Source organism: Phyllobates terribilis, unplaced genomic scaffold (genome assembly GCF_046119375.1).
Source record: "Phyllobates terribilis strain yellow unplaced genomic scaffold, ASM4611937v1 Scaffold_10__3_contigs__length_209671492, whole genome shotgun sequence".
Lineage (NCBI taxonomy): Eukaryota > Metazoa > Chordata > Amphibia > Anura > Dendrobatidae > Phyllobates > Phyllobates terribilis.
Genome location: NW_027362770.1, coordinates 195,315,438 through 195,337,700, shown reverse-complemented (window position 1 = coordinate 195,337,700; position 22,263 = coordinate 195,315,438). Strand labels below are relative to the sequence as shown.

The 22,263-nt window shown below is 41.0% G+C and overlaps 1 protein-coding gene across 2 annotated transcripts in view; it reads right to left on the bottom strand.

Moving 5' to 3' along the window:
- Nucleotides 1-21,881, bottom strand: part of LOC141164849 (uncharacterized) — a 61,219-nt gene extending 39,338 nt beyond the window's left edge. Inside the window, exons 1-3 of one of the 2 annotated variants that reach the window (XM_073650471.1) lie at nucleotides 21,469-21,881; nucleotides 17,381-17,516; nucleotides 5,249-5,600 (exon numbers count right to left, since the gene is read on the bottom strand). In XM_073650471.1, coding sequence (XP_073506572.1) covers nucleotides 5,249-5,600; nucleotides 17,381-17,516; nucleotides 21,469-21,743 — 763 coding nt within the window. In that variant the 5' untranslated portion in view covers nucleotides 21,744-21,881. The remainder of the gene's footprint in view (nucleotides 1-5,248; nucleotides 5,601-17,380; nucleotides 17,517-21,468) is intronic. The other variant, XM_073650472.1, reaches the window with a different exon arrangement.
- Nucleotides 21,882-22,263: the final 382 nt, after the last annotated feature.

Sequence of the window (22,263 nt, the reverse complement as noted above, 5' to 3'; positions counted from 1 at the left end):
TGGGAGCGGTGCAGGACCGCTCCCTGCACATAGTACCGGGTGTCAGCTGTGACAATCAGCTGACACCCGGCGGCGATCGCGCCCGCACAGCCTGTGTGCGCGCGCGATCGCGATGACGTACTAATACGGGTCTGGCTCTTAAGTCCCAGGGCACAAACGAGTATTAGTACGTCAGATGTTATTAAGGGGTTAAGGAGGGACTCAAAGTCACAAAAACTATTTTCACAGGGCCATCAGGCGGCCCTCACTATTGTTAGAGAGCCATCAGCCAGCTATGCTTTGTTGTTCCCATTATTAAGGAGCGGGTCTTCTATACTGTTATTGCGTATGCAGTGACTGCAAGGGCTGCCTAAAACTAGGAAAAACCACAATACCCCTTTGAAGAGACATAGAGGAGGTCCTCAGTTAAAAAAATGTTCCCATTTTTAAGGAGCGGGTCTCCGATACAGTTATTGCGTATGCAGTGAGTGGCAGGGCTGCCAAAAATTTGTATGCACTCCAATACCCCTTTGAAGAGACATAGAGGAGGGCTTCAGTAAAAAAAAGTTCCCATTATAAAGGAGTGGGTCTCCTATACTGTTATTGCATATGCAGTGAGTGGCAGGGCTGCCAAAAATTTGGACGCACCCCAATACCCCTTTGAAGAGACATAGAGGGGGGCCTCAGTAAAAAAAAAATGTTCCCATTATAAAGGAGCGGGTCTCCTATATTGTTATTGCGTATGCAGTGACTGCAAGGGATGCCAAAAAATTGAACGCACTCTAATACCCCTTTGAAGAGATGTAGAGGAGGTCCTCATTCAAAAATTGTTACCATTGTTAAGGAGTGGGTTTCCTATACTGGTATTGCCCATGCACTAAGTGCACGGACTGAAAAACAATTACTCCTGGGGGATATACAAGAGCGTACAGTATAACCGGAATGTTAGAGGTAGGCCTCAAAAAAAATTGCTAAGGGCATCATAAACACCCTTAAAAAAATGTATGTGGGTGTTGCATCATGGTCACCCTGCTGATATGGTAGTGGAAGATGAGGAGAAGGAGAAGGAGGAGGACAACAGAACATAGACAAAATCAGGAGGCGTATACCCATGTCTGGGTGTGAAGAGGTGCATGGGAAGATCCCCCCAAAAGAATCCACTGGATTTGAGTTTATGTTACGCTGCTATCATCTGGTGGTGTTGAGAAGTCTGGCCCAACCCAGCCCTTGTTCATTTTTATAAGGGTCAGCCGGTCAGCGTTTTCAGTTGCTAGCGTCAGGGCAGGCCAGGACCTCCAAGGTGTAGAGATCCAGTTCATGCCACATGTCCAGCTTGGATACCCAATAGTTGTAAGGCACAGAGGAATCACAGAGGACGTTGGTATGGTCGGTATGGTATTCCTTCAGCATCTTCCAAAACGTTTCACTCCTCATCAGAGTACCCCGCGCCTCAGGGCCTGGGCGCTGGTTGGGTGTGAGAAAACTGTCCCACACCTTTAACACTGTTCACCTGCCTCTGCTGCATTGTATTTGTTTCTCCTTCGCTTGTACTCCTTGGTTGTTCAAGGAACTATGACCTCTGCCGCCAGTGTTTTCAGATGGGAATTTTTTTTAATAATTCCGCAACAAGGGCCTTCTGGTACTGCAACGTTTTACTAGACCTCTACGCCACGGGAAGGAGAGATAGAAAGTTCTCATTGTAGTGTTGATCTTGAAGTGTGATCAACCAGTAATTACTGTCTGCCAAATTGCGTACAACGTGAGGGTCACGGGAAAGAGAGAGGAACATAAAGTCAGCCATGTGAGCCAGACTGGTTAACAGCCAAGTCTTCCTTGTCCTGACCAAGAGGACGACTGTTCATGCTCTCCTCCTCCTCATCCTACTCCTCCTTGTTCTCCCTTTCCTCAGGCCGTCCATGCTGAACAGAGGGTATAACAGTTGTGTGGGTAGTTCCGTCTGTAGAGCAGGAAAACAGCTCCTCTGCCTCCTCCTCCTCAATATGCGTTGGGATGAGAAGAGGATGGGCTGTGTGTAATCACCCTGTATGGTTCCTTGCTTCATCTCATCGTGCTGCGCATGCAATGCCTCCTCTTTAATTGTGAGCAGCGAGCGTTTCAAAAGACAGAGAAGTGGGATGGTGACGCCAATTATGACGTCATCACCGCTCACCATCCTGGTGAAGTCCTCAAAGTTTTGGAGGATGTCATAGATGTCTGACATCCATGCCCACTCATCAGCTCTTATCTGTGGAGACTGAGCTACCTGAATAACAACGGGTGTGTTGAAGCTGGTACTCAACAACTGCCCACTGCTACTCACAAATCCTTCCCAACATACGCAACGTTGAGCTCCAACGTTTGGTGACATTGCACACCAATCGGGGAGTAGGAAGCTGCAAACGCTGCTGAAGCACGGCGTGGGCGCCGAAATCTGTAGGTAACTTTCAAAAATGGGCACACACGCAGCGTACTTTGACAAGCAGCTCAGGCAGATCCGGGAAGATTTTGAGAAACCGCTGAACCACTTGGTTGAGCACATGGGCCAGGCATGGTACGTGTGTGAGGTTCACTATCTTCACAGCGCTACCAGGTTCCAGCCATTGTCACGCATGACCATGCCTTGCTGTAGGTTCAGCGGTGACTGCCACAGATCTGCCTGCTCTGTTACAGCTGTTAACAACTCTTCAAAGGTGTGCGGTTTGTCCCCTAAGCATATTAGCTTCAGCAGTGCCTGTGGCCGCTTGACCGAGGCAGTGCTGCAGTGCTTCCAACTTGTGACTGTTGTGGTCATTTCGGAAATGGAGGCTGAGAAGGTGCAGGAGCTGTAGACTGTGGGGGCGACCCTGATTGAACCTCGGCCCGCAATCCTCGGCATCGGGAGGAAGTGTTCCGTCCCAGGGTCCGACTGCGTCCCAGTTTCCACTATATTAACCCAGTGTGCCGTCAGAAAGATATACCATCCCTGGCCACAAGCACTTGTCCATGTGTCCATGGTTAGGTGGACCTTCCCAATAACTGCGTTGTTGAGGGCACGGCTAATGTTCTGGGACACATGCTTGAGTAATGCGGGGACGGCACACCGGGAGAAATAGTGGTGGCTGGGGACCGAGTACTGAGGGACGGCCGCAGCCATCAGGTTGCAAAAAGATTCCATCTCCACGAGCCTAAAAGGCAAAATTTCAAGTGCAAGCATTCGAGAAATGTGTGAGTTTAGTAGTGTGGCCTATTGGGTGTTGACTGCATACTTGCGCTTGCGTTCAAAGGATTGGGGTAGGGACAATTGAACGCTGCGCTGGGACGCTGATGGTGATGGTTGCAAGTGTGCAACGACAGGTACAGGGCGGGAGGCTTCTTCGCCTGTGCCATGGACAGAGGATTGGCATGCACGCACAACAGCGGAACAGGCAGTGGTTTAACCCGCAGACAATGTTTCTGGATCCTGGCATTCGGCCCAACTAGTCGGGTGCTTTGGTGTCATGTGCCTGAGCATGCTGGTGGTGGTCAGATTGGTAGTTTTGCTGTCCCTGCTGAGGCTGGCATGGCAGAGTGTGCAAATGGCCTTTTTGGGGTTATCTGGACAGTCTTTAAAAAAGAGCCAGACTCTGGAAGACCTAACAGTTGGACTGGGAACTTTCATTGTGTTGGTGTTCCAGGGACCGGTAGCCTGTCTTGTTTCTGTGGCCATCCCACTGCTTGTTCCTGCCTGTTGTAGTGCTATGCCTCCCTCCCCGTGTGCTTCTGTCTGCGCTTTGCATGTCACCTTGCCATGTTGGGTCAGTGACTTCATTGTCCACCACCTCGTCTTCCACGTACGCACCCTGGGCCTCCTCCTGACTTGGTGGCAATTGTGTCTCATCATCATCCACCTTTTGAGACAGTTTCAAACCATCGTCTTCGTATAACTGTGGCTGCTCAAATATTTGGGCAGCGCTACATACGATCTCCTCTTGCCCCGCTTGAAGTAGACAGGGCGAGAGGCCCGAATCTATAAATGAAAAAATGAACAGCTCTTCAGAGTGTCCAAGTGTGGGATCAGTTGTCTCCGGGCACTCGGCATGGAGGGAGGAAGGAGGTTCAGGGTGAGGAATATGTGGTCCAGACTCACGGCTACTGAGACTTGACCGTGTGGAAGACAGGGTGGTGGTGGCTAAGTGACCGGAAGCATTATCTGCTATCCAACTAATAACCTTTTCTCACTGCTCTGGCTTCAAGAGTGGTGTTCTGCGGCTGCCTACAAAGTGGGACAGGAATGTAGGGTGACATGATGTGGGTGTTTGCTGTGCTTCCTCTTGCCCACGGCCTTGGCCTCTGCGTGCACTTCATACTGCAGTAATATGGGATTACGTGTGATGACCACGGTTTTAGCCAATAGCTTGTAGTATAGTATTGGTCAGTGACCAAGTGTGAATAGGTTCAACAACACACAGCCGGCTGACTTTAAATAGAGTGTAATATTTGGCAAGCCGCAAAAATTATTACTGCAGTAATATAGGATCACGTCTGATGATGGAAAAGTTTCTCTGCTTCCACAATACAGCAACGTGAGTAAAATAAAAAAAATCCTGTATTCTGCTAACAAGCAAATAGAGCAATAAAATGGTGTACTGTCTTGCTTTTTAAGCAAATAATCAGGATTAGAAGCAAAAACAAATTAGCCCTGATATGTAGGGCTATGGATATTTGTAACAGCAGCAGCAGACAGAACATACAGTGGACATTATTCTGCTGTATACACTGTCCACAAACCCAGCCTGCCTAACTCCTGCTATCACCACTGAATATATGCAGCTGGATTAGTCCTCAGAAGGACTGTTAGTTCAGATGAATATTTATATAAATAGCTGTAGTATATCTCTATCTAACTATGACACTGCCAATTCTGTCCCTCACTCAGCAGCACCGCTCCCTACACTGTCTGATCCGGAGTGACTGTGACGAGCATGGCGGCGCCCGGTCTGATATACACCTGATGACGCTGTGCGGCCAGCCAATCACTGTAATGCCACAACCAACATGGCTACGTCATTACAGTGAGTGGCAGACAATCCCTGCATGTTCATTGGCTCTCTAAAGAGCGCCAAACATGCAGGGAGGAGACCTGAGCATCCGCCGAGCAACCCGGAAATACTCGGCGAGCGGGCGAGTACCAAGCAGTGAGTTGCTTGGGTGAGTACTGAGCAGTGAGTTGCTCGGGTGAGTACTAAGCAGTGACGAGCATGCTCGCTCATCACTATGACTGAGATCGTTTTACTACATAAGTAAACTGCACCTGCTGATTCTTCTTGAATTCTTGGTAACTTTCTCTGCGACGCATCCTCGGAATTCTTTCTTTTACTGTGTCTTCTGTTAATTATTGCTGCAGGGTTCCTCATCTCAAGATCGATCTTTCTTGCTTTCTGCATGATCTCGAGTCGCTCATTGCACTTCACCTCACAAAGCATCTGAAAATTCCTAATGGAAACCTCAGACATCTGCAGGCGAGCAGCACCGAGATCCATGAGGTTGTGAGAGTGTTTACAAGGGCAACTGTTACATTCTCCACGAGTGAAGTCATCACAAATGTGAGGATGGGGACAATCCGAACCGCGAACACATAGGCCAAGCATATAACACTGGCAAACCTAGAAGAAGAAAGCAAAGAAATGTTATTTTTGTACATAGGAGCAGTATTATAGTAGTTATATTCTTGTGCATAGGGGCAGTATTATAGTAGTTATTTTCTTGTACATAGTGAGCATTATTATAGTAGTTATATTCTTGTACATAGGAGCAGTATTATAGTAGTTATATTCTTGAACATAGGGGGCAGTATTATAGTAGTTATATTCTTGTACATAGGAGGCAGTATTATAGTAGTTATATTGTTGTACATAGGAGGCAGTATTATAGTAGTTATATTCTTGTACATAGGAGCAGTATTATTGTAGTTATATTCTTGTACATAGGAGCAGTATTATTGTAGTTATATTCTTGTGCATAGGGGCAGTATTATAGTAGTTATTTTCTTGTACATAGTGAGCATTATTATAGTAGTTATATTCTTGTACATAGGAGCAGTATTATAGTAGTTATATTCTTGTACATAGGGGCAGTATTATAGTAGTTATATTCTTGTACATAGGGGCAGTATTATAGTAGTTATATTCTTGTACATAGGGGGCAGTATTATAGTAGTTATATTCTTGTACATAGGGGCAGTATTATAGTAGTTATATTCTTGTACATAGGGGGCAGTATTATAGTAGTTATATTCTTTTACATAGGGGGCAGTATTATAGTAGTTATATTCTTGTACATAGGAGCAGTATTATAGTAGCTATATTCTTGTACATAGGGGGCAGTATTATACTAGTTATAATCTTGTACATAGGGAGCAGTGTAATAGTAGTTATATTCTTGTATATAGGAGCAGTATTATAGTAGCTATATTCTTGTATATAGGAGCAGTATTATAGTAGTTAAATTCTTGTACATAGGAGCAGTAATATAGTAGTTATATTCTTGTACATAGGGGGCAGTACTATACTAGTTATAATCTTGTACATAGGGAGCAGTGTTATAGTAGTTATATTCTTGTACATAGGGGCAGTATTATAGTAGTTATATTCTTGTACATACGAGCAGTATTATAGTAGTTATATTCTTGTACATAGGGGCAGTATTATAGTAGTTATATTCTTGTACATAGGGGGCAGTATTATAGTAGTTATATTCTTGTACATAGGAGCAGTATTATAGTAGTTATATTCTTGTACATAGGGGGCAGTATTATAGTAGTTATATTCTTGTACATAGGGGGCAGTATGATAGTAGTTATATTCTTGTACATAGGAGCAGTATTATAGTAGTTATATTCTTGTACATAGGGGGCAGTATTATACTAGTTATAATCTTGTACATAGGGAGCAGTGTTATAGTAGTTATATTCTTGTACATAGGAGCAGTATTATAGTAGTTATATTCTTGTACATAGGGGGCAGTATGATAGTAGTTATATTCTTGTACATAGGAGCAGTATTATAGTAGTTATATTCTTGTACATAGGGGCAGTATTATAGTAGTTATATTCTTGTACATAGGAGCAGTATTATAGTAGTTATATTCTTGTACATAGGGGCAGTATTATAGTAGTTATATTCTTGTACATAGGGAGCAGTATTATAGTAGTTATATTCTTGTACATAGGGGCAGTATTATAGTAGTTATATTCTTGTATATAGGGAGCAGTATTATAGTAGTTATACTCTTGTACATAGGGAGCAGTATTATAGTAGTTATATTCTTGTACATAGGGAGCAGTATTATAGTAGTTATATTCTTGTACATAGGGAGCAGTATTATAGTAGTTATATTCTTGTACATAGGGGCAGTATTATAGTAGTTATAATCTAGTACATAGGGAGCAGTGTTATAGTAGTTATATTCTTGTACATAGGGGCAGTATTATAGTAGTTATATTCTTGTACATAGGGGCAGTATTATAGTAGTTATAATCTTGTACATAGGGAGCAGTGTTATAGTAGTTATATTCTTGTACATAGGGGCAGTATTATAGTAGTTATATTCTTGTACATAGGAGGCAGTATTATAGTAGTTATATTCTTGTACATAGGAGCAGTATTATAGTAGTTATATTCTTGTACATAGGAGCAGTATTATTGTAGTTATATTCTTGTGCATAGGGGCAGTATTATAGTAGTTATATTCTTGTACATAGGAGCAGTATTATTGTAGTTATATTCTTGTGCATAGGGGCAGTATTATAGTAGTTATTTTCTTGTACATAGTGAGCATTATTATAGTAGTTATATTCTTGTACATAGGAGCAGTATTATAGTAGTTATATTCTTGAACATAGGGGGCAGTATTATAGTAGTTATATTCTTGTACATAGGAGGCAGTATTATAGTAGTTATATTCTTGTACATAGGAGGCAGTATTATAATAGTTATATTCTTGTACATAGGAGCAGTATTATAGTAGTTATATTCTTGTACATAGGAGCAGTATTATTGTAGTTATATTCTTGTGCATAGGGGCAGTATTATAGTAGTTATTTTCTTGTACATAGTGAGCATTATTATAGTAGTTATATTCTTGTACATAGGAGCAGTATTATAGTAGTTATATTCTTGTACATAGGGGACAGTATTATAGTAGTTATATTCTTGTACATAGGGGCAGTATTATAGTAGTTATATTCTTGTACATAGGGGGCAGTATTATAATAGTTATATTCCTATACATAGGGGGCAGTATTATAGTAGTTATATTCTGTACATAGGGAGCAGTATTATAGTAGTTATATTCTTGTACATAGGGGGCAGTATGATAGTAGTTATATTCTTGTACATAGGAGCAGTATTATAGTAGCTATATTCTTGTACATAGGGGGCAGTATTACACTAGTTATAATCTTGTACATAGGGAGCAGTGTTATAGTAGTTATATTCTTGTACATAGGAGCAGTATGATAGTAGTTATATTCTTGTACATAGGAGCAGTATTATAGTAGTTATATTCTTGTACATAGGGGCAGTATTATAGTAGTTATAATCTTGTACATAGGGAGCAGTGTTATAGTAGTTATATTCTTGTACATAGGGGCAGTATTATAGTAGTTATATTCTTGTACATAGGGAGCAGTATTATAGTAGTTATATTCTTGTACATAGGAGCAGTATTATTGTAGTTATATTCTTGTGCATAGGGGCAGTATTATAGTAGTTATTTTCTTGTACATAGTGAGCATTATTATAGTAGTTATATTCTTGTACATAGGAGCAGTATTATAGTAGTTATATTCTTGAACATAGGGGGCAGTATTATAGTAGTTATATTCTTGTACATAGGAGGCAGTATTATAGTAGTTATATTGTTGTACATAGGAGGCAGTATTATAGTAGTTATATTCTTGTACATAGGAGCAGTATTATTGTAGTTATATTCTTGTACATAGGAGCAGTATTATTGTAGTTATATTCTTGTGCATAGGGGCAGTATTATAGTAGTTATTTTCTTGTACATAGTGAGCATTATTATAGTAGTTATATTCTTGTACATAGGAGCAGTATTATAGTAGTTATATTCTTGTACATAGGGGCAGTATTATAGTAGTTATATTCTTGTACATAGGGGCAGTATTATAGTAGTTATATTCTTGTACATAGGGGGCAGTATTATAATAGTTATATTCCTATACATAGGGGGCAGCATTATAGTAGTTATATTCTGTACATAGGGAGCAGTATTATAGTAGTTATATTCTTGTACATAGGGGGCAGTATGATAGTAGTTATATTCTTGTACATAGGAGCAGTATTATAGTAGCTATATTCTTGTACATAGGGGGCAGTATTATACTAGTTATAATCTTGTACATAGGGAGCAGTGTAATAGTAGTTATATTCTTGTATATAGGAGCAGTATTATAGTAGCTATATTCTTGTATATAGGAGCAGTATTATAGTAGTTAAATTCTTGTACATAGGAGCAGTAATATAGTAGTTATATTCTTGTACATAGGGGGCAGTATTATAGTAGTTATATTCTTGTACATACGAGCAGTATTATAGTAGTTATATTCTTGTACATAGGGGCAGTATTATAGTAGTTATATTCTTGTACATAGGGGGCAGTATTATAGTAGTTATATTCTTGTACATAGGAGCAGTATTATAGTAGTTATATTCTTGTACATAGGGGGCAGTATTATAGTAGTTATATTCTTGTACATAGGGAGCAGTATTATAGTAGTTATATTCTTGTACATAGGGAGCAGTATTATAGTAGTTATATTCTTGTACATAGGGGCAGTATTATAGTAGTTATAATCTAGTACATAGGGAGCAGTGTTATAGTAGTTATATTCTTGTACATAGGGGCAGTATTATAGTAGTTATATTCTTGTACATAGGGGCAGTATTATAGTAGTTATAATCTTGTACATAGGGAGCAGTGTTATAGTAGTTATATTCTTGTACATAGGGGCAGTATTATAGTAGTTATATTCTTGTACATAGGAGGCAGTATTATAGTAGTTATATTCTTGTACATAGGAGCAGTATTATAGTAGTTATATTCTTGTACATAGGAGCAGTATTATTGTAGTTATATTCTTGTGCATAGGGGCAGTATTATAGTAGTTATATTCTTGTACATAGGAGCAGTATTATTGTAGTTATATTCTTGTGCATAGGGGCAGTATTATAGTAGTTATTTTCTTGTACATAGTGAGCATTATTATAGTAGTTATATTCTTGTACATAGGAGCAGTATTATAGTAGTTATATTCTTGAACATAGGGGGCAGTATTATAGTAGTTATATTCTTGTACATAGGAGGCAGTATTATAGTAGTTATATTCTTGTACATAGGAGGCAGTATTATAATAGTTATATTCTTGTACATAGGAGCAGTATTATAGTAGTTATATTCTTGTACATAGGAGCAGTATTATTGTAGTTATATTCTTGTGCATAGGGGCAGTATTATAGTAGTTATATTCTTGTACATAGGAGCAGTATTATTGTAGTTATATTCTTGTGCATAGGGGCAGTATTATAGTAGTTATTTTCTTGTACATAGTGAGCATTATTATAGTAGTTATATTCTTGTACATAGGAGCAGTATTATAGTAGTTATATTCTTGTACATAGGGGACAGTATTATAGTAGTTATATTCTTGTACATAGGGGCAGTATTATAGTAGTTATATTCTTGTACATAGGGGGCAGTATTATAATAGTTATATTCCTATACATAGGGGGCAGTATTATAGTAGTTATATTCTGTACATAGGGAGCAGTATTATAGTAGTTATATTCTTGTACATAGGGGGCAGTATGATAGTAGTTATATTCTTGTACATAGGAGCAGTATTATAGTAGCTATATTCTTGTACATAGGGGGCAGTATTACACTAGTTATAATCTTGTACATAGGGAGCAGTGTTATAGTAGTTATATTCTTGTACATAGGAGCAGTATGATAGTAGTTATATTCTTGTACATAGGAGCAGTATTATAGTAGTTATATTCTTGTACATAGGGGCAGTATTATAGTAGTTATAATCTTGTACATAGGGAGCAGTGTTATAGTAGTTATATTCTTGTACATAGGGGCAGTATTATAGTAGTTATATTCTTGTACATAGGGAGCAGTATTATAGTAGTTATATTCTTGTACATAGGAGCAGTATTATTGTAGTTATATTCTTGTGCATAGGGGCAGTATTATAGTAGTTATTTTCTTGTACATAGTGAGCATTATTATAGTAGTTATATTCTTGTACATAGGAGCAGTATTATAGTAGTTATATTCTTGAACATAGGGGGCAGTATTATAGTAGTTATATTCTTGTACATAGGAGGCAGTATTATAGTAGTTATATTGTTGTACATAGGAGGCAGTATTATAGTAGTTATATTCTTGTACATAGGAGCAGTATTATTGTAGTTATATTCTTGTACATAGGAGCAGTATTATTGTAGTTATATTCTTGTGCATAGGGGCAGTATTATAGTAGTTATTTTCTTGTACATAGTGAGCATTATTATAGTAGTTATATTCTTGTACATAGGAGCAGTATTATAGTAGTTATATTCTTGTACATAGGGGCAGTATTATAGTAGTTATATTCTTGTACATAGGGGCAGTATTATAGTAGTTATATTCTTGTACATAGGGGGCAGTATTATAATAGTTATATTCCTATACATAGGGGGCAGCATTATAGTAGTTATATTCTGTACATAGGGAGCAGTATTATAGTAGTTATATTCTTGTACATAGGGGGCAGTATGATAGTAGTTATATTCTTGTACATAGGAGCAGTATTATAGTAGCTATATTCTTGTACATAGGGGGCAGTATTATACTAGTTATAATCTTGTACATAGGGAGCAGTGTAATAGTAGTTATATTCTTGTATATAGGAGCAGTATTATAGTAGTTATATTCTTGTATATAGGAGCAGTATTATAGTAGTTAAATTCTTGTACATAGGAGCAGTAATATAGTAGTTATATTCTTGTACATAGGGGGCAGTACTATACTAGTTATAATCTTGTACATAGGGAGCAGTGTTATAGTAGTTATATTCTTGTACATAGGGGCAGTATTATAGTAGTTATATTCTTGTACATACGAGCAGTATTATAGTAGTTATATTCTTGTACATAGGGGCAGTATTATAGTAGTTATATTCATGTACATAGGGGGCAGTATTATAGTAGTTATATTCTTGTACATAGGAGCAGTATTATAGTAGTTATATTCTTGTACATAGGGGGCAGTATTATAGTAGTTATATTCTTGTACATAGGGGGCAGTATGATAGTAGTTATATTCTTGTACATAGGAGCAGTATTATAGTAGTTATATTCTTGTACATAGGGGGCAGTATTATACTAGTTATAATCTTGTACATAGGGAGCAGTGTTATAGTAGTTATATTCTTGTACATAGGAGCAGTATTATAGTAGTTATATTCTTGTACATAGGGGGCAGTATGATAGTAGTTATATTCTTGTACATAGGAGCAGTATTATAGTAGTTATATTCTTGTACATAGGGGCAGTATTATAGTAGTTATATTCTTGTACATAGGAGCAGTATTATAGTAGTTATATTCTTGTACATAGGGGCAGTATTATAGTAGTTATATTCTTGTACATAGGGAGCAGTATTATAGTAGTTATATTCTTGTACATAGGGGCAGTATTATAGTAGTTATATTCTTGTATATAGGGAGCAGTATTATAGTAGTTATATTCTTGTACATAGGGAGCAGTATTATAGTAGTTATATTCTTGTACATAGGGAGCAGTATTATAGTAGTTATATTCTTGTACATAGGGAGCAGTATTATAGTAGTTATAATCTAGTACATAGGGAGCAGTGTTATAGTAGTTATATTCTTGTACATAGGGGCAGTATTATAGTAGTTATATTCTTGTACATAGGGGCAGTATTATAGTAGTTATAATCTTGTACATAGGGAGCAGTGTTATAGTAGTTATATTCTTGTACATAGGGGCAGTAATATAGTAGTTATATTCTTGTACATAGGAGGCAGTATTATAGTAGTTATATTCTTGTACATAGGAGCAGTATTATAGTAGTTATATTCTTGTACATAGGAGCAGTATTATTGTAGTTATATTCTTGTGCATAGGGGCAGTATTATAGTAGTTATATTCTTGTACATAGGAGCAGTATTATTGTAGTTATATTCTTGTGCATAGGGGCAGTATTATAGTAGTTATTTTCTTGTACATAGTGAGCATTATTATAGTAGTTATATTCTTGTACATAGGAGGCAGTATTATAGTAGTTATATTCTTGTACATAGGAGCAGTATTATTGTAGTTATATTCTTGTACATAGGAGCAGTATTATAGTAGTTATATTCTTGAACATAGGGGGCAGTATTATAGTAGTTATATTCTTGTACATAGGAGGCAGTATTATAGTAGTTATATTCTTGTACATAGGAGGCAGTATTATAATAGTTATATTCTTGTACATAGGAGCAGTATTATAGTAGTTATATTCTTGTACATAGGAGCAGTATTATTGTAGTTATATTCTTGTGCATAGGGGCAGTATTATAGTAGTTATATTCTTGTACATAGGGGGCAGTATTATAATAGTTATATTCCTATACATAGGGGGCAGTATTATAGTAGTTATATTCTGTACATAGGGAGCAGTATTATAGTAGTTATATTCTTGTACATAGGGGGCAGTATGATAGTAGTTATATTCTTGTACATAGGAGCAGTATTATAGTAGCTATATTCTTGTACATAGGGGGCAGTATTATACTAGTTATAATCTTGTACATAGGGAGCAGTGTTATAGTAGTTATATTCTTGTATATAGGGAGCAGTATTATAGTAGTTAAATTCTTGTACATAGGAGCAGTAATATAGTAGTTATATTCTTGTACATAGGGGGCAGTATTATACTAGTTATAATCTTGTACATAGGGAGCAGTGTTATAGTAGTTATATTCTTGTACATAGGGGCAGTATTATAGTAGTTATATTCTTGTACATACGAGCAGTATTATAGTAGTTATATTCTTGTACATAGGGGCAGTATTATAGTAGTTATATTCTTGTACATAGGGGGCAGTATTGTAGTAGTTATATTCTTGTACATAGGGGCAGTATTATAGTAGTTATATTCTTGTACATAGGAGCAGTATTATAGTAGTTATATTCTTGTATATAGGGGCAGTATTATAGTAGTTATATTCTTGTACATAGGAGCAGTATTATAGTAGTTATATTCTTGTACATAGGAGCAGTATTATAGTAGTTATATTCTTGTACATAGGGGGCAGTATTATAGTAGTTATATTCTTGTACATAGGGGGCAGTATTATAGTAGTTATATTCTTGTACATAGGGGGCAGTATTATAGTAGTTATATTTTTGTACATAGGAGCAGTATTATAGTAGTTATATTCTTGTACATAGGAGCAGTATTATACTAGTTATATTCTTGTACATAGGAGCAGTATTATAGTAGTTATATTCTTGTACATAGGGGCAGTATTATAGTAGTTATATTCTTGTACATAGGGGCAGTATTATATTAGTTATATTCTTGTACATAGGGGGCAGTATTATAGTAGTTATATTTTTGTACATAGGAGCAGTATTATAGTAGTTATATTCTTGTACATAGGGGCAGTATTATAGTAGTTATATTCTTGTACATAGGAGCAGTATTATAGTAGTTATATTCTTGTACATAGGGGCAGTATTATAGTAGTTATATTCTTGTACATAGGGAGCAGTATTATAGTAGTTATATTCTTGTACATAGGGGCAGTATTATAGTAGTTATATTCTTGTATATAGGGAGCAGTATTATAGTAGTTATATTCTTGTACATAGGGAGCAGTATTATAGTAGTTATATTCTTGTACATAGGGAGCAGTATTATAGTAGTTATATTCTTGTACATAGGGAGCAGTATTATAGTAGTTATATTCTTGTACATAGGGAGCAGTATTATAGTAGTTATATTCTTGTACATAGGGAGCAGTGTTATAGTAGTTATATTCTTGTACATAGGGGCAGTATTATAGTAGTTATATTCTTGTACATACGAGCAGTATTATAGTAGTTATATTCTTGTACATAGGGAGCAGTATTATAGTAGTTATATTCTTGTACATAGGGAGCAGTATTATAGTAGTTATATTCTTGTACATAGGGAGCAGTATTATAGTAGTTATATTCTTGTATATAGGGAGCAGTATTATAGTAGTTATATTCTTGTACATAGAGAGCAGTATTATAGTAGTTATATTCTTGTACATAGGGGCAGTATTATAGTAGTTATATTCTTGTATATAGGAGCAGTATTATAGTAGTTATATTCTTGTACATAGGGAGCAGTATTATAGTAGTTATATTCTTGTACATAGGGAGCAGTATTATAGTAGTTATATTCTTGTACATAGGGAGCAGTATTATAGTAGTTATATTCTTGTACATAGGGAGCAGTATTATAGTAGTTATATTCTTGTACATAGGAGCAGTATTATAGTAGTTATATTCTTGTACATAGGGGGCAGTATTATAGTAGTTATATTCTTGTACATAGGGGGCAGTATTATAGTAGTTATATTTTTGTACATAGGAGCAGTATTATAGTAGTTATATTCTTGTACATAGGAGCAGTATTATACTAGTTATATTCTTGTACATAGGAGCAGTATTATAGTAGTTATATTCTTGTACATAGGGGCAGTATTATAGTAGTTATATTCTTGTACATAGGGGCAGTATTATATTAGTTATATTCTTGTACATAGGGGGCAGTATTATAGTAGTTATATTTTTGTACATAGAAGCAGTATTATAGTAGTTATATTCTTGTACATAGGGGCAGTATTATAGTAGTTATATTCTTGTACATAGGAGCAGTATTATAGTAGTTATATTCTTGTACATAGGGGCAGTATTATAGTAGTTATATTCTTGTACATAGGGAGCAGTATTATAGTAGTTATATTCTTGTACATAGGGGCAGTATTATAGTAGTTATATTCTTGTATATAGGGAGCAGTATTATAGTAGTTATATTCTTGTACATAGGGAGCAGTATTATAGTAGTTATATTCTTGTACATAGGGAGCAGTATTATAGTAGTTATATTCTTGTACATAGGGAGCAGTATTATAGTAGTTATATTCTTGTACATAGGGAGCAGTATTATAGTAGTTATATTCTTGTACATAGGGAGCAGTATTATAGTAGTTATATTCTTGTACATAGGGGCAGTATTATAGTAGTTATATTCTTGTATATAGGGAGCAGTATTATAGTAGTTATATTCTTGTACATAGAGAGCAGTATTATAGTAGTTATATTCTTGTACATAGGGGCAGTATTATAGTAGTTATATTCTTGTATATAGGAGCAGTATTATAGTAGTTATATTCTTGTACATAGGGAGCAGTATTATAGTAGTTATATTCTTGTACATAGGGAGCAGTATTATAGTAGTTATATTCTTGTACATAGGGAGCAGTATTATAGTAGTTATATTCTTGTACATAGGAGCAGTATTATAGTAGTTATATTCTTGTACATAGGGAGCAGTATTATAGTAGTTATATTCTTGTACATAGGGGGCAGTATTATAGTAGTTATATTCTTGTACATAGGGTCAGTATTATAGTAGTTATATTCTTGTACATAGGGGGCAGTATTATAGTAGTTATATTCTTGTATATAGGGGCAGTATTATAGTAGTTATATTCTTGTACATAGGAGCAGTATTATAGTAGTTATATTCTTGTACATAGGGGCAGTATTATAGTAGTTATATTCTTGTACATAGGAGCAGTATTATAGTAGTTATATTCTTGTACATAGGGGGCAGTATTATAGTAGTTATATTCTTGTACATAGGAGCAGTATTATAGTAGTTATATTCTTGTACATAGGGGGCAGTATTATAGTAGTTATATTCTTGTATAAAGGGGCAGTATTATAGTAGTTATATTCTTGTACATAGGAGCAGTATTATAGTAGTTATATTCTTGTACATAGGGGCAGTATTATAGTAGTTATATTCTTGTACATAGGAGCAGTATTATAGTAGTTATATTCTTGTACATAGGAGCAGTATTATAGTAGTTATATTCTTGTACATAGGGGGCAGTATTATAGTAGTTATATTCCTGTACATAGGAGCAGTATTATAGTAGTTATATTCTTGTACATAGGAGCAGTATTATAGTAGTTATATTCTTGTACATAGGGAGCAGTATTATAGTAGTTATATTCTTGTACATAGGAGCAGTATTATAGTAGTTATTTACTGGTTTATAATAAAGAGTATACAGTAATAGTGGTTTTGTTGTACTGACCTTAGGCAGCATCGTGTTGTCATTCTGAAGCAAGAGAACATTTATCTCCTCTATATTCAGTTTACTGATCCTATTCACTTTTAAGACTGACTGATTGTGGTGAGATGAAATATCATGAAAGAAACTGCAATGTTGCCTGAAATAAACAAAAAGAAAACATTACTCCCCAGTCACCCACCTCCCGTCCTGTACATTACTCCCCAGTCACCCACCTCCCGTCCTGTACATTACTCCCCAGTCACCCACCTCCCGTCCTGTACATTACTCCCCGGTCATCCACCTCCCGTCCTGTACATTACTCCCCGGTCATCCACCTCCCGTCCTGTACATTACTCCCCGGTCACCCACCTCCCTTCCTGTACATTACTCCCCGGTCACCCACCTCCTGTCCTGTACATTACTCCCCGGTCACCCACCTTCCATCCTGTACATTACTCCCCGGTCACCCACCTCCCGTCCTGTACATTACTCCCCGGTCACCCACCTCCCGTCCTGTACATTACTCCCCGGTCATCCACCTCCCGTCCTGTACATTACTCCCCAGTCACCCACCTCCCGTCCTGTACATTACTCCCCGGTCATCCACCTCCCGTCCTGTACATTACTCCCCGGTCACCCACCTCCCGTCCTGTACATTACTCCCCGGTCACCCACCTTCCATCCTGTACATTACTCCCCGGTCACCCACCTCCCGTCCTGTACATTACTCCCCGGTCACCCACCTTCCATCCTGTACATTACTCCCCGGTCACCCACCTCCCGTCCTGTACATTACTCCCCGGTCATCCACCTCCCGTCCTGTACATTACTCCCCGGTCACCCACCTTCCATCCTGTACATTACTCCCCGGTCACCCACCTCCCGTCCTGTACATTACTCCCCGGTCACCCACCTCCTGTCCTGTACATTACTCCCCGGTCACCCACCTTCCATCCTGTACATTACTCCCCGGTCACCCACCTCCCGTCCTGTACATTACTCCCCGGTCATCCACCTCCCGTCCTGTACATTACTCCCCGGTCACCCACCTCCCTTCCTGTACATTACTCCCCGGTCACCCACCTCCTGTCCTGTACATTACTCCCCGGTCACCCACCTTCCATCCTGTACATTACTCCCCGGTCACCCACCTCCCGTCCTGTACATTACTCCCCGGTCACCCACCTCCCGTCCTGTACATTACTCCCCGGTCACCCACCTACCGTCCTGTACATTACTCCCCGGTCACCCACCTCCCGTCCTGTACATTACTCCCCGGTCACCCACCTCCTGCCCTGTACATTACTCCCCGGTCACCCACCTCCCGTCCTGTACATTACTCCCCGGTCACCCACCTCCCGTCCTGTACATTACTCCCCGGTCACCCACCTCCAGCCCTGTACATTACTCCCGGGTCACCCACCTCCTGCCCTGTACATTACTCCCCGGTCACCCACCTCCTGTCCTGTACATTACTCTCCGGTCACCCACTTCCCGCCCTGTACATTACTCTCCGGTCACCCACTTCCCGTTCTGTACATTACTCCCCGCTCACCCACCTCCCATCCTGTACATTACTCCCCGGTCACCCACCTCCCATCCTGTACATTACTCCCCGGTCACCCACCTCCCGTCCTGTACGTTACTCCCCGGTCACCCACCTCCCACCCTGTACGTTACTCCCCGGTCACCCACCTCCTGTCCTGTACATTACTCTCCGGTCACCCACCTCCCGCCCTGTACATTACTCTCCGGTCACCCACCTCCCGCCCTGTACATTACTCTCCGGTCACCCACCTCCAGTCCTGTACATTACTCCCCGCTCACCCACCTCCCGTACTGTACATTACTCCCCGGTCACCCACCTCCCGTCCTGTACATTACTCCCCGGTCACCCACCTCCTGTCCTGTACATTACTCCCCGGTCACCCAACTCCCGCCCTGTACGTTACTCCCTGGTCACCCACCACCTGCCCTGTACATTACTCCCCGGTCACCCACCTCTCATCCTGTACACTTCTCCCCGGTCACCCACCTCCCGTCCTGTACATTTCTCCCCGGTCACCTACCTCCCGTTCTGTACATTACTCCCCGGTCACCCACCTCCCGTCCTGTACATTACTCCCCGGTCACGCAACTCCCGCCCTGTACGTTACTCCCTGGTCACCCACCTCCTGCCCTGTACATTACTCCCCGGTCACCCACCTCTCGTCCTGTACACTTCTCCCCGGTCACCCACCTCCCGTCCTGTACATTTCTCCCAGGTCACCCACCTCCCGCCCTGTACAATACTCCCCGGTCACCCACCTCCCGTCCTGTACATTACTCCCCGGTCACCCACCTCCTGCCCTGTACATTACTCCCCGGTCACCCACCTCCCGCCCTGTAAATTACTCCCCGGTCACCCACCTCCTGCCCTGTACATTACTCCCCGGTCACCCACCTCCCGTCCTGTACATTACTCCCCGGTCACCCTCCTCCCGTCCTGTACATTACTCCCCGGTCACCCACCTCCCGTCCTGTACATTACTCCCCGGTCACCCTCCTCCCGTCCTGTACATTACTCCCCGGTCACTCTCCTCCCGTCCTGTACATTACTCCCCGGTCACCCTCCTCCCGTCCTGTACATTACTCCCCGGTCACCCACCTCCTGCCCTGTACATTACTCCCCGGTCACCCACCTCCCGTCCTGTACATTACTCCCTGGTCACCCATCTCCCGTCCTGTACATTACTCCCTGGTCACCCACCTCCCGCCCTGTACATTACTCCCCGGTCACCCACCTCCTGCCCTGTACATTACTCCCCGATCACCCACTTCCCGTTCTGTACATTACTCCCCGCTCACCCACCTCCCATCCTGTACATTACTCCCCGGTCACCCACCTCCCATCCTGTACATTACTCCCCGGTCACCCACCTCCCGTCCTGTACGTTACTCCCCGGTCACCCACCTCCCACCCTGTACATTACTCCCCGGTCACCCACCTCTTGTCCTGTACATTACTCTCCGGTCACCCACCTCCCGCCCTGTACATTACTCTCCGGTCACCCACCTCCCGCCCTGTACATTACTCTCCGGTCACCCACCTCCAGTCCTGTACATTACTCCCCGCTCACCCACCTCCCGTACTGTACATTACTCCCCGGTCACCCACCTCCCGTCCTGTACATTACTCCCCGGTCACCCACCTCCTGTCCTATACATTACTCCCCGGTCACCCAACTCCCGCCCTGTACGTTACTCCCTGGTCACCCACCACCTGCCCTGTACATTACTCCCCGGTCACCCACCTCTCGTCCTGTACACTTCTCCCCGGTCACCCACCTCCCGTCCTGTACATTTCTCCCCGGTCACCTACCTCCCGTTCTGTACATTACTCCCCGGTCACCCACCTCCCGTCCTGTACATTACTCCCCGGTCACCCAACTCCCGCCCTGTACGTTACTCCCTGGTCACCCACCTCCTGCCCTGTACATTACTCCCCGGTCACCCACCTCTCGTCCTGTACACTTCTCCCCGGTCACCCACCTCCCGTCCTGTACATTTCTCCCAGGTCACCCACCTCCCGCCCTGTACAATACTCCCCGGTCACCCACCTCCCGTCCTGTACATTACTCCCCGGTCACCCACCTCCTGCCCTGTACATTACTCCCCGGTCACCCACCTCCCGCCCTGTAAATTACTCCCCGGTCACCCACCTCCTGCCCTGTACATTACTCCCCGGTCACCCACCTCCCGTCCTGTACATTACTCCCCGGTCACCCTCCTCCCGTCCTGTACATTACTCCCCGGTCACCCACCTCCCGTCCTGTACATTACTCCCCGGTCACCCTCCTCCCGTCCTGTACATTACTCCCCGGTCACTCTCCTCCCGTCCTGTACATTACTCCCCGGTCACCCTCCTCCCGTCCTGTACATTACTCCCCGGTCACCCACCTCCCGTCCTGTACATTACTCCCTGGTCACCCACCTCCCGTCCTGTACATTACTCCCCGGTCACCCACCTCCCGTCCTGTACATTACTCCCCGGTCACCCACCTCCTGCCCTGTACATTACTCCCCGATCACCCACCTCCCATCCTGTACATTACTCTCCGGTCACCCACCTTTTGCACTTTCCCAGTAGATATTCTTTACATAGATGCAGTTTGTCGCACTTCTCCTCCTCTTCTTTCTTCAGATATTTGGGGCAGATCCTCACTGGGTTTCGGGCCAGAACAATATCCCCAACCACCGGGAACTTCTGGGGTTCATCATTTAGAATTTGCTCAATCTGCTTTGTGGGAAGTTTCATAAATACATTGAGCCAATCCTTGTTGAGCCAACCCCCATGTTTACATAGTAGCTTAGTCAGAGATTCGGTGATGGTGGGATCTGACATGGTCCTGTAGATCCCGGCGTGGCCTATATGGACTGTCCGGGGACTTCTGATATTCTTGATAGAGGCGGATCCTTTACAGCTCAGCTGAGGAAAATGAAACTGAAACAATAGAATCAATCTTTAAGATTGCAGATTCAGGAAAGAAACTTTGTTGGTGCCTCAGGCAGGAAATTCAGAATGCAAGAAAGTTATAGGTGGGACGGGCGTTATTTTGTATTGATTGCATTTCTTCTGGGACCAATCCGCTGTGTACTTATCTGTAGAGAGACACGGACTGGTGAAATATATAAAGAATTAGTACTGTGCAGTGTACATATACAGGACAGGAGGAGTGGTGCTGTGCAGTGTATATATACAGGACAGGAGGAGTGGTGCTGTGCAGTGTATATATACAGGAGGAGTGGTACTGTGCAGTGTATATATACAGGACAGGAGGAGCGGTACTGTGCAGTGTATATATACAGGACAGGAGGAGTGGTACTGTGCAGTGTATATATACAGGACAGGAGGAGTGGTGCTG